The sequence below is a fragment of the Otolemur garnettii genome, unplaced genomic scaffold, assembly GCF_000181295.1.
Source record: "Otolemur garnettii isolate 467f Iridium unplaced genomic scaffold, OtoGar3 scaffold00058, whole genome shotgun sequence".
Taxonomy (NCBI): Eukaryota; Metazoa; Chordata; class Mammalia; order Primates; family Galagidae; genus Otolemur; species Otolemur garnettii.
In genome coordinates, this window is record NW_003852453.1 from 6,066,202 (window position 1) to 6,079,659 (window position 13,458).

The 13,458-nt window shown below is 40.9% G+C and overlaps 1 protein-coding gene across 4 annotated transcripts in view; it reads left to right on the forward strand.

Annotated features, from left to right (window-relative positions):
* RBL2 (RB transcriptional corepressor like 2) overlaps positions 1-13,458 on the forward strand; it is a 58,950-nt gene that overhangs the window by 10,888 nt on the left and 34,604 nt on the right. For 3 of the 4 annotated variants that reach the window (XM_003792541.3, XM_023514757.1, XM_023514756.1), the window contains exons 4-9: positions 1,149-1,213; positions 4,487-4,615; positions 7,838-7,998; positions 8,089-8,153; positions 8,744-8,930; positions 13,282-13,448. In XM_003792541.3, the coding sequence (XP_003792589.1) occupies positions 1,149-1,213; positions 4,487-4,615; positions 7,838-7,998; positions 8,089-8,153; positions 8,744-8,930; positions 13,282-13,448 (774 nt within the window). The remainder of the gene's footprint in view (positions 1-1,148; positions 1,214-4,486; positions 4,616-7,837; positions 7,999-8,088; positions 8,154-8,743; positions 8,931-13,281; positions 13,449-13,458) is intronic. The other variant, XM_023514755.1, reaches the window with a different exon arrangement.

The window sequence follows — 13,458 nt, forward strand, 5'->3', positions numbered from 1 at the left end:
TTTTTTTTTTTTTTGCAGTTTTTGGCCGGGGCTGGGTTTGAACTTGCCACCTCCCACATATGGGGCCAGTACCCCACTCCTTTGAGCCACAGGCGCCACCCAGAGTTCTCTAGTTGTAGCAGAATTTAGAGTGCCTTAAATGTTAAGCTAAAAATTTTGAATTTTACCTTGGTAGAGAATCAAAACTAGAAATAGCGTATCATGTGGCTATTGCAGGGAGATGACTTTTAGGAGCAGGACACTGACCTTTAATCTTATGATGGACTGTATTAAATCTAGCATTATATGAGGTAGAAACATCTTTTGACAGATGAAGTGGCTAGGACCCAGGGAAAGCAAGTGTCCCTAGCTAATGATGGGACCAGACCTGACCTTCTGATCTTCTCCAGGTATTTAGCTTCTCTTGGTACCTTGCTGGGATAAGCTTATTGGGCTGTGGAGCTTACAGGTGTGTTGACATTGGCAGAGGCTTTGGTAGAAAAGCCAGGCTTAGAGCAGATTGGAAACTGCCTTTAGGAGACAACTTGGCAAAATGCACCAGGTCCTTGGAATGGATGGAAATATGAGAAATTCGGGAGCCCAGAATTTATGTTAAGAAGGCCTCTCGTGGCATTCACGGTGGCCAGTGTGCCTGTGGTTCCAGCTACTTAGGAGGCTGAGGCGGGAGGATCACCTGGGCCCAGAGCTGGAGGCTGCAGTGCACTGAGGTTGTGCCCCTGCACTCCAGCTTGGGCAACAGGGAGCAGGACTCCGTCTCTTATGTAATTAAAAAGGCCTTTTGTGATTTAACATAATCTGGAAAATCTTCAGCAGGGCAGGGTTACAGCTCATTAGCTATGATGGAGAAGAAGGCGTGGGGAAATATCTGACTGTCATCAAAAGAACTACTGTTATTTTATTTTCTATCTTACCTGTTGAAAAATTCTTCCGAATTTTCTTTTTCTCTGAGATAAGCTTTTTCCCTGGTTCCCCGCTATTCCTACCAATATGTGGTTGGGGCAGAACTTGTTCCCCATTTACCATGTGAAGCTGGATCTGGGATCGCTCTGTCTAACTGGGGGTTTCATTTCACACCTAATTTACAGGCCCTTGGGATTCTTTTTAAAATTGTTGTTTTAATGTCATGTCCTGTCTTTTCTCCCCCAAAGGCGACAGCCCTGTACCGTGTCAGAAATTTTCCATTTTTGTTGGGTGCTTTTTATATACGCAAAAGGTAAGAAAAGAATAATATTTATTTAGGTATTAATTAGCTTATTTAAATTTTCAGTTATAAATTTTGCCAGCCTATAGTATCAGGCAAAGTTTCTCACTGAAAATTTTCTCAAGTGCTTTAATCCCAGATTCTTTATTAAGTATAGCGTTTTTATTAGAGAAGATTTTGAGTTTCTTTCTAATATCCAATTCTTTTCTGTTTAAGAGGAAAATCCATGCTTCGTTACTATAGAACATCTTTTCCTCCCAAAGCTATTCTTCTGAGTTATGAACTGAGACCACTCTATGCTGTATGCGCCTGTATTTTGAGCTGTTTTTCCTGAGACATGTCTTATTTGCACGGGACTGAATCAACTTTAGAGTGATTCAAATTTTATTTCTACATTTTTCAGATAAATTATACCTTTAGATACTATTTACAGGAGAACCTCTGTAGTTGACCTACACTGACCCCATTTATAAGTTGATTGACTTTTCCTCACCACGTGTACAGATCCGTAGAGGAGCCTAGTTCCTTGTGGTGACCACCCATGGGGACCAGTGTGTTCCTGTCCCTCGGGGATCAACTTACAGAAGTTCTGCTGTGTTTTCTCTCCCTTTCTTCTCATTTAATTTAACCTATCCAAGGTCTGCATTCAGTGAAATACATCACTATTATTTTTTGTACTTTTTCTATTTCTATGTAGAAATAATTCTTAGTAATCTAAAGAAAAGAAAGTACAGTTATATTAGTTATATAGCTTTTTTTTTTTCCTCTAAAGGCTATATGGAATTCTTTTGACACTAAGATAGCCTATTAAAATGCAGGGTTAGCCTAACACTGTGGGAAGCCGAGGAGGGTGGATTGCTTGAGCTCAGGAGTTAGAGACCAACCTGAGCTACAGCCAGACCCCATCTTTAAAAATAGCCAGGCCAGCATTGTGGCAGGCACTGTAGTCCCCACTACTCTGGAGGCTGAGGCAAGAGGATCACTTAAGCCCACGAGTTTGAGGTTTCTGTGAGCTGTGATGCCACAGCACTCTACCCAGAGCAGCAGAGTGAGACACTGTGTCAAAAAAGAAAAAAGCAAAGTTAGAAATAAATCATAGAGCTAGAAGGAGTTTCATGAATATAAGAGATTTTCATTAATAGATAACTAACTCGACTTACACACTTTAAAGATTGGGCAGCTGAGGCCCAGAAACCAGCTGCAAGGAACAGAGCTGGGATTTGAACCCACATCTCCTGGTTTTGTGCTGGCTGTGAAGGCCTCTGGCAAGGGTGTGTCACACCGCTGCTCCCGGGTTGATTTGTCTGATGGTCTCTCTAGGAAGCTCAGAGTCTTCCTCTCAGAGCTTCATGCTTGAGGAAGAGGAAAATCTCCTGTCACACTGACATTTCTTTTAGTGGCGATCAAAGTGACACAACATAAAGGCTTAGGGGTAGATGAACTATCTTGATAGTGGCTGAAACACGTTGTAGAACGCGTGGCTGGTACTCTGTATGATAGGAATCCTTTCAGACGATCGTATTTGGCAGCACATATGACTTACAGGATTTTTATCTTCTATGGTCCTTGGGAATATATGTATTTAGTACTGTATAAACTGTAAAAAGTAATGTTACTGTGTTTATTTTGTTCTCACTTGACTGACTGGAGTGGCACAGTTTTTGTCTCCACAGTTACTGTTTGTCCATAATAGTTTCATCTGAAGAACCGTTCTCCTCTCACAGTTAACGACTACGATCTTTTATGACACAGTAGGATCTTTCCCTCTGTTTTTCTTTTGAGACGAGGTCTCACTCTATTACCCAAGCTGCAGTACAGTGGTGTGATCGTAGTTCCCTATAACTTTGAACTCCTATGTTGAAGGGATTCTCCTGCTTCAGCCTCCCACAAGCTAGGACGACAGGGGTGCACCATCACACCTGGCTAATCTTTTAAATTTTTGTAGAGACAAGGTCTTGCTGCTTTGGAATTCTTCCCCCCAAATGCTGGTTACAAGCACGGCTGTGGAACTTCTCTAACAGAATAGTTGAATAGGTTTCTATTCAGTTCTTGTTTATTTGGGGGGAAGTGTACTCTCTGGTAGCCCCCTTCTCATGACGTTCTCTGTAGCAGCAGACACCCCAGGTTTCTCACTCCTGCCTACAGCCTTTGGTGACTTCTCATGGCAAGTAGGCCCCAGTGTCAAGTTTCAGCTAGTCACATGAGTGTGCTGTGGCCAGAAGACCCAGAGGGACCATTTCCTGCTTTACATGAAATCCCGAATGCCAACTCTGGAGATGAAGCAGATTTCCATTTAGTTGTTATCGTTGTTAATTAAAAAATAAACTATCTCATTTGAAGTGGGAAGTACATCATGTTGGGACAGCCCTGAATTCAAACTAGGTTTGAATCTTTAAGGGACATTTCAGCTTTTGGTTGGAAGTTACAGTGCTTCCGGTTTTTTGCCTTCTGTGGCAAGTGCACACCAGTGACAGGTGCGGGCTTGTCGCTGTGATGGGCTTTGTGGCTTGAAACCTGTAGGTGCTACTTCTGGTTTCACATGTGAAGAACTGAGTATATTTGATTATTAACCTCCGTAGTAGAACCACACATACTGGTTATATCACTGCAGCATTTAATCTATAAATTATCACTTGCCTTTCTCGCCACAGAAAAGTATCTTTTCTTTTTAATTCACTTAAGTTGATTTGTTGAATATTTCCGTCTATACAAAAAGAATTGCCTATCCTGATACGGCAAGGTAAGTGGTAACTTTCTTTGGAGGAGAGGAAAAAAAAACTTGAAACAGAAGTATGTAATAGAAAAGTATTAGAAATGTTACCGTTGGGAGTATGATTCAAGGTTCTGGTCTTTTCAAAGCATGGATATGAGATTAGTAATTATCTGAATCATTTTTCACCTGTCCCTGTCTATTTCTAGTAGTTTTCATGATAGAAAAATGTTTTTGTACAAAATAACCTCTTACAATTTGAGGTAATTTATGAAGTTTTTGTGTTCAGAATTTTCAAAGAAACCACCAGTGATAGTTTCATTCAGCTACTAGGTATTTAATAAATACTTAATGAATATTGAGTAAATGAATGAATGGAATTCTTAGTAAAGTTTTTGTTTTCATGAAACTCTTAGAAATTTATTGATCAGAGTAATGTAAATTCATCAAAACAATGTAATTCTTGAATCAACCTTGTACAATGTTGTGTAATGTTATCATTAGAGGAAGAAATTATGTTTAAAATATCGTAAAGTTGATAGTAATTTAACTCTTAACTATTTGTAATCCTATAGGTAATTTTCCCATGATTAGTGATGATTTGGTTAATTCTTACCATCTTCTGCTATGTGCTTTGGACTTAGTTTATGGAAATGCCCTTCAATGTTCCAATCGTAAAGAACTTGTGAACCCTAATTTTAAAGGTAATCAAAGATTGTCAGACGATCCATGTTTCCATATTATGTTTACCCTTGGGAGTTGTAGATGTAGCTGGTTTCCTCACATCTACAAATATAAGTACAGTAGAACCTCTGTAAGTCGACCTCTTCCAGGGGAGTGTAACAGACTGGCCAGCGTGTGGAGGTGACCAACGTGAGGAACTGTTGTGCTGGTACCTCCATGTGGCATATGGCTGGTCTGTGAAAATTAGGTCGACTTAAGAAGGTGTCGGCTTTGGAGGTTCTGTTGTCTTTTGAAAGCCTCCATCGTGATAGTTATCCAGGGTTCTTATGACTGTGAGTCAAGCTCTCTATAAGAATATTTCTGAAAAATATGTGCAGTTGCAGATATCAAAAGTTTGAAGTCTCAGTGTATATGTTCTTGTAAGTTTCTGAAATACATAGTATACTCAACAAGGAGCAGGCACTTAGAAACTCAGAGTCGCAAAGGTGACATTAAAGCTGGTGGTGTTTTTCTACTTCGGCAAGCTTTGTGCCTGACACACTGCAGAACAGCAAAAAGAGTTTTACTGAAAAACTTGTCATTTCAAATTTTCGCTTCAAAAGAGTGATTATGGTCTAAAATAAGTAAAATGAACTTCTGCTAAACTAAGATATGTATGAAAATGATGATTATTTTGGAATTACATATAGGAGCCATCAGCTACAAGATCCCAAATATGATTTACAAAGCAATATTAAAAAGTATTTATAGAGCTAGTATATGTATAATGCTGCTGCTATTTGAATAATACCTTAATGGTATTCTGGGGAGTCATCAATTTTGGGGTGTTTGCAATTAGAATTTCAGCTAATCTATCAAGGTAGGTTTTTCTGTCTTATTTTTAATTATTATGGGTGTATGATAGTTTATAACTTTATAGAGTACATGCAGTGTTTTTTTTTTTGTTGTTGTTGTTTTTGTTTTTTGTGACAGAGCCTCAAGCTGTCCCCCTGGGCAGAGTGCCATGGCATTACAGCTCACAGCAACCTCCAACTCCTGGGCTCAAGCGAGTCTCCCGCCTCTGCCTCCCAAGTAGCTAGGACCACAGGCGCCAGCCACAACGCCCGGCTATTTTTTGGTTGCAGCTATCATTGTTGTTTGGCGGGTCCGGGCTGGGGATTCGAACCCACCACCTTAGGTGTACGTGGCTGGTGCCTTAGCCAGCTGAGCCATAGGCGCCGAGCCCATGCAGTGTTTTGATATAGATGTTTGACTGATTCTAATCACATCAGGGAGATTGGGTACCCATCAGCTCAGGATGTATCGTTACTTTATGTTGGGAGCATTCCTGTTCTACTCTGTCAGTTACTTTACGGTATACTCTGACTTATTATTGGTTATAAACACTTAGTTGTGCTATCAAATATTGTTCACTTTATGTAAATAAATTTTTATACCTGTTAAAAGGTAGATCTTTATTTTATTTTATTTTTAAATTATTATTATTATTTTTTGAGACAGAGTCTCAAGCTGTCACCCCGGGTAGAGTGCTGTGGCATCACAGCTCACAGCAACCTCAAACTCTTGGGCTTAAACGGTTCTCTTGCCTCAGCCTCCCAAGTAGCTGGGATTACAGGCACCTGCCACACATCTGGCTATTTTGTTTTTGGTTGCAGTTGTCGTTGTTGTTTAGTTGGCCTGGGCTGAGTTTGAACCTGCCACCCTTGGTGCATGTGGCTGGCGCCATAACCACTGTGTTATGGGCACCAAGCCTATTTTTTAATTTAAACTTAATTTATTTATTTTTGAGACAGAGTCTCAAGCTCTCACCCTAGGTAGAGTGCTAAGGTGTGATAGCTCACAGCAACCTCAAATTCTTGAAGTTAAGTGATTCTCTTGCCTCAGCCTCCCAAGTAGCTGGGACTACAGGCACCCACCACAACGCCTGGCTATTTTTCTGTTGCAGTTGTCATTGTTGCTTAGCTGGCCTGGGATGGGTTTGAACCTGCCAGCTTCTGTGTACGTGGCTGGTGATATAACCACTGTGCTGCCGGTGATGAGCCTTATTTTATTTTTTTGAGACAAAGTCTCAAACTGTTGCCCTGGGTAGAGTGCCATGGTGTGATAGCTCATGGCAACCTCCACCTCGGGCTCAAGCAATTCTCTTGCCTCAGTTTTTCTATTTTTAGTAGAGACAGGGTCTCATTTTTTGCTCAGGCTGGTCTCAAACCAGTGAGCTCAAGCAATCCACCCGCCTTGGCCTCCCAGAGTGCTAGGATTACAGGCATGAGCCACTGTGCCTGGACTTAACAGGGAGCTTTTTAAAGTTGGTGGAGTTAGTTACTTCAATTTGCTCCTAGTTTGCTAAATTTTATCTTCCTCATATTATTTTCTGTTCCTTTTTTATTTCCCTCCTAATTCCCTTTTATATTTCTTTATAGCTTCCCTTCATTTTTACCCTTTTTTATTTTTCTTTGATTTCTTTTTCCCTTCTGCTGAGCCCAGGGCAATAACAGACTATAAATTAATACGATAAATCCATCTACTATAATTAAATCAAAGTACATAATCTTAGAATGGCACAATTTTTTTTTTTTATTTTGAGATAGAGTTTCACTTTATTGCCCTGGGTAAAGTGTTGTAGCATCATAGCTCACGGTAACCTCAAACTCCTGGGCTCAAGCAATTCACTTGCCTGAGCCTCCCAAGTAGCTGGGACTATAGGTGCCTGCCACAACGCCCAGCTATTTTTTAGAGATGGGGTCTCACTCTTTCTCAGACTGGTCTTGAACTCATGAGCTCAAGCAGTCCACCCCCCTAGGCTTCCCAGAGTGCTAGAATTACAGGTGTGAGCCACTGCACCTGGCCCTGCACAATTTTTTATAGTGGTGCTTTTTTCTTTGAATGTAAGACTTATTAGCAAAGTTATTTTTGTTATGTTACTTTTTTGATTTTTAGAGTTTTAGAAAATTTTTTATTATAATTTCATCTTTATCCTCAGATAAACTACCAAGTAACTAAAATCTTTTGATTAATGATACACATTAATTACCTCTATTTGCCATTTCTTGAAGTATATTCGAGTCAACTGAGGCCCAAGTATACTCTTTTCTGTGAATTCTTATAACTTTTACTGATTATAATCTGTTTTTATTTTAGCTTATTACAATTTAGTTTATTGAATGGTAACATATCTGTATTTTATATCGAAAAAGTTATTTCTATGTTTATTGATTTACATATTGTGATTCTTTATATGAAAGGACTATCTGAAGATTTTCATGCAAAGGAGCCTAAACCTTCCTCTGACCCGCCCTGTGTCATTGAGAAACTGTGTTCCTCACATGATGGCCTAGTTTTGGAAGCAAAGGGGATAAAAGAACATTTCTGGAAACCCTATATTAGGAAACTTTATGAAAAAAAGGTTTGTAAGTAGCAAAGAAATAATGTGAAAATATTTTCTGGAGATAGACAATGTAATACAATGACTTACCGATCTCTTCTTTCCTGATAGATCCTTAGAGGAAAAGAAGAAACTCTTACTGGGTTTCTAGAACCTGGGAACTTTGCAGAAAGTTTGTGAGTACTTGTGTTATAAAATTATTTTAGCATTTTACATTGTACACTTAGAAAACCTCAGACTTTAGTATTTTATTGTTCGTACTCTGGAAATTTAGAGTGTGTTTTGTAAGGGAATACAGGCAAGCAATAAAAATAATGCAGTCACCTGCTCTAGAAGCTTATGTTTTAAAATTTACTGAAAATGTATGACTATTTTTTAAAGTTTTATTAAGCTTCTGGATTATAAATTTTGAAATAAATTCTTTTGGGCCTATACAGGTGAAAAATGATGATGTGTACAGGTGTTCAGAGATGTCTGGAGCAGCCGGGGCAGATAGTTAAAAAGCTTCTCACCAGAAGCTGCACCTACCAGCAGGTGAACCTGTCAGGAGAACACCTGCTGGGTGATGGATGAGCAGGGTGTAGCAAGCTTCCATTTCACACTCTCCAGGGTTTTATAATTAGCAGTGTTCCACTAAGCTTTAACTTGCAGAAAATTATTGGAACTTGTAACAAATAACAAAATGAAATAATTAAATGCCCTGAAACATTAATTGAAATGGCAGTTCTGTCAGAAAATACATTTTGTCTGTATTTTTTTCCTATAGTAAAGCCATCAATAAGGCCTATGAGGAGTATGTTTTATCTGTTGGGAATTTAGATGAACGGATATTTCTTGGAGAGGATGCTGAGGAGGAAATTGGGACTCTCTCCAGGTGTCTGAACACTGGTTCAGGAACAGAGACTGCTGAAAGGGTGCAGATGAAAAACATCTTACAGCAGCATTTTGACAAGGTGAGTTGAGCCACGCGGGAATTGTACAAACACAGGAGCCTATCGCCAGGGGTTCTGGTTTATTTTGGTGATTCTGTGTGCATGTTTTACTTGCTTCCAGTGTGAAAAACAAAATTCCCATTGTACTTCTCTTAACTGAAAAAGTTATTTCTGTGTGTATTGATTTACTTTTTGTTAATATTACTTCAAAAGTTTTAGTTAGATCTGAAAAAAATATATAAAATGAAACAAAAGTATCATGGTAATAATGGTTGGTTTTGAAAAGATCAGCTGGTGATATACAGCCTTGTATGCATGTGATGAATAGAGGCATTTAGAAAATGTTAATTGACCTGAACTGATGCCCTCAGTTAAGAGAGGAGAGACATGAGCATCTACAGTCTTTGAGAAAATTCTGTTAAGCTGAGTTTCAGGACCACACGGTGTCATTTCAAGCAGACACTTGGGATGATGGAGACGGCAGTGAATTTCCCTCCTGTTACGTGATAGTCACAGAACCACAGAGCTGTTGGCAGGTGTCTCCAGAGGCACTGTGGGTAATCCAGGGGCAGTCACGTGTGAGTGAGCTGCCTCATACTGGACACCGGGCTGCTTAGTCAACAAAGATTCTGAAGTGTTTTATATGCAAGATTGTGTCCTGGATACACATTACCTCTATTTGCCATTGCTTTTTTTTTTTTTTTTAAGACAGTTTTACTCTGTCGCCCTCAGTAGAGTGCTATGGCATTGCAGCTCACAGCAACCTCCAGCTCTTGGGCTTAGGTGATTCTCTTGCCTCAGCCTCCCGAGTAGCTGGGACCACAGGCGCCTGCCATAACGCCTGGCCATTTTTTGTTGCAGTTGCCACTGCTGTTTTAGCTGGCTGGGGCCGGGTTCAAACCTGCCATCCTTGGTATATGGGGCTGTTGCCCTACCCACCGAGCCACAGATGCCACCCTATTTGCCATTTCTTGAAGTAGATTTAAATAGAGTCAACTTGGGCCCACGTACCCTCCTTTCTGTAAATTCTTATGGTAACTTATACTGATTATAATCTATTATTTTTAGGGGCCCAGAACAAATAGCCATGAGTACCCTGTTGTAAAGAAGCTTATATTCTAGTGTGGGGAGGTGGCCAGCAGATAACCAAAGAAGTAAATACAGGCTGCGCGTTACGGAGGATGACAGGTGAAGGACAGTAAAACAGGAGTGATGCAGAATGCTGGGCGGGGACAGTGGGTAGCTTTGGGTTCTTGTAGATAACGGGTTGGGAAGTGTCTGTGATGTGAGGCCCGGAGTAGGTGGGGGAGCAACGCTGTGAACAGCTGGAGAAGAGCATCTGATGCAGAGAAAGTCAGGAAGTGGGAACCGATTAACTTGTTGGAAGAACAGGGAGAAGGTTGGTGTGGTGGGAATAGAAGGAGCCGGGGGAAGAGAGGTAAGAATTGAGAGAAGGAAGGAGCAAGAAAGGGGGGCAAACCGGCAGGCTTTGGAGGCCGTGGTGAAGATGTGGCTTGTGTGCTGATTGAGATTAAAGCCAGGGAGCAGGGTGTTAAAGAGTGACTCCCCGTGATCTGATTTACATTTGTAAAGTTCTCATGGGAAAGCGGGTCAGGGGTAAGCATGGAAGTAGGGAGTTAAGGGGCTGTGAAGATGATTCTGCTGAAGGTTTATGGTGGCTGATTCAGAGAGATGTGATTGTATTGGGGCTGTACAGGGTGGCCATGAAATTAGAAGTTTATGGCCACCCTCCGCTTGTGCCACATTAACCTCCTCCCATGTCACCCTGCTGTTTCCTCTGCCCGCAACGTTTTTCTTTAAGGTGGTCTTGTGGCTTCCTTCCTTCCTCACTTCCTTCTGGTCTCTGATCTCTGTTCACCATAAAATAATAACCACCAACAGTCTGAAGATTTCCTTTCCTTTGTACTCTGCTGCAGTGCTCCTCTTAGTATTTATCGTTGTCTGATACTAAGCAGGTAGCTAGGTAAGGACAGAGAATTGTTTGTTATCGTTCTCTGTGCAGCAGAATCTGTGCTCAGGGAGGCCTGTGGTCAGTGCTGTGTGCCGAGCCCAACAGGGATTCTGAGAATATTGACTGTTGGAATTTATTGAGAGGGAAGAGCAAGTCTGGGAGAAATCAGCTGTGAGGGCTGCCAGCCTGGTAAATGTGAACTGTCTTTTGGGCGTGTGAGCAGAGAAGTTGAGTGGGCAGCTGAGGCTTTCAAGACTGTTGTTTGGCTCGGCATCTGTGGCTCAAGTGGCTGAGGTGCCAGCCACATACACCTAAGGTGGCGGGTTCAAATCCAGCCCGGGGCCCGCCAAACAACAACGACGGCTGCAACCAAAAAATAGCTGGGCTTTGTGGTGTGTGCCTGTGGTCCCAGCTACTTGGGAGGCTGAGGCAGGAGACTCGCTTGAGCTCAGGAGTTGGAGGTTGCTGTAAGCTGTGATGCCACGGCACTCTACCCAAGGGGACAGCTTGAGACTTTTCTCAAAAAAAAAAAAGACTGTAGTTCACAGCAGAGACTAGGGTTGTGTCTGTACTGGGATGATGAAGATACAGATGGCTTTTAAAGCCACGGAATAAAGAGAGATTACTTAGCAGTAAGAACTGATAGAGAATAAAAGAGGTTGAAGGAACATCCTAATATTTTAAAAAATACCAACATAATATTTATACCTGAGTTAAAGACACACTCCTCCGGATCATAATGCACAGGAAGCTTCGGCTAAGCCACTGAACGGTGCTGCCCGGAGGAGGTTCCGGCTGACCCTGCAGACTCTGGGGAGGAAGCTGTTTGCGTTGTCACAGCTGAGTTCCTCTGAAACCACTGCTGCCCGTGGATGATGTGGTTATGTGCTGCTGACCGCTGTGGATTCTGCCGTCCACATACATGATGTCTTTCTCTCAGACCGTCCGCACTGCTGCGTATACAGGGAGGAAGCTGACTGGAAGAAACTTTCTACGTCAGGGTGCATCTTTTGCGTGCAGTTAATCTATGCAGGTTATTTTACTTTAGGAAAGATTTCTTTGAAACGAAAGGAAGTTTTGAGCTCGGCTGTCATTTAGAACATGAAGAAAGCATATTGATTTATTTTTGTAGATAAAGAATTTTTATGCTTTCCTGTACCTTATGAAACTTGAGTAGTTCTGTTGCCAGGTAAAAGTTTTGCTGGGTGTTTTTAAAACTATCTCTAGAATAAGTACTCTTACTACACAAGGAAATTTGGTTTATCTTGAATATTAAAAGATATTAAGCCATCTTAACATTTCAGAGTCTATTTGAAAAATGAGAAGATATTTTACTAACATACGTACTCAGGCTGAAATTATTTGACACTAAGTCAGATCTTTTTCGTATTTATGTTTAAGAATGTTAACTTTTAACTTATTTCTCTGAATTCTACTTTTGGGGGGGGGGGACCATGATAGATTCTAGTAGAGGCAGGGTAGGAAGACGGACGAAGCCTGTTGTCCTGTGTCAGGTGCCTTTTGAAGAATGTTCTGTCCTCTCCCTCTGAAGCAGATTTGAGGATTTATGGGGCTTTTGTTAAATCATGGATTTTATTTGGGCCAGATTTAGTTCATGGTTCTTTCATCAATCTGTGTTTACAAATACAGCAGTAGATGAGAGCTGTGAAAGTCCATTTCTCAGGGATGAGAGTGATAGTCTTGATTTTTTTGAGTGAATATAATGTTTATCTTAGCCTTCAAGCATAAGTTCTAAAGGGGAGCTATACCTTATCTTAAAGGTTTAACTTTTAAGAGACTGACTTTTAGTTAACTAAGATACAAATTATCTTTTCACATATCTTCACCCAGGCAGTGGCTGCTCTTAGTTTAAATTCCATGAATGGTGACATTTGAGTTAGTAAAATTTATTGTGTGTTTTTTTTTTTTAAATCATAGCTGTGTACATTGGTACAGTCATGGGGTACAGTGTGCTGTTTTTATATACAATTTGAAATATTTTCATCCAGCTGGTTAACATAGCCTTCATGTTATTTTCTTAGGTATTGTGTTAAGACATTTATATTCTACATTTAGAAAGATTCACATATACCCTTGTAAGATGGACCATAGGCGTGATCCCACCAATCACCCTCCCTCCACCCATCCTCCTCCCTCCCCTCCCCTCCCTCTCCCCTTTCCCTGTGTTCGTGGGCTATAATTGGGTTATAGCTTTCCTATGAAAGCTATAAATTAGTTTCATAGTAAGGCTGTTAAAATTTATTGTTTTTGTAATGATCAAGTTTCACTGGCTTGAACGCCCATTTGTGAAGTGATTTAAAGTCTTTCTGACCTAAAATAATACGTGTGTGTGTGTGTGTGTGTGTGTGTGTTTTAATTCTACTTAATTTTTCTCTTTAGTCTAAAGCACTTAGAATCTCCACACCACTTACTGGTGTGCGGTACGTCAGGGAGAACAGCCCTTGTGTGACTCCGGTTTCCACAGCGACACACAGCTTGAGTCGTCTCCACACCGTGCTGACAGGCCTCAAGAACGCACCCAGTGAGAAACTGGAACAGATCCTGAGGTTAGTTGGA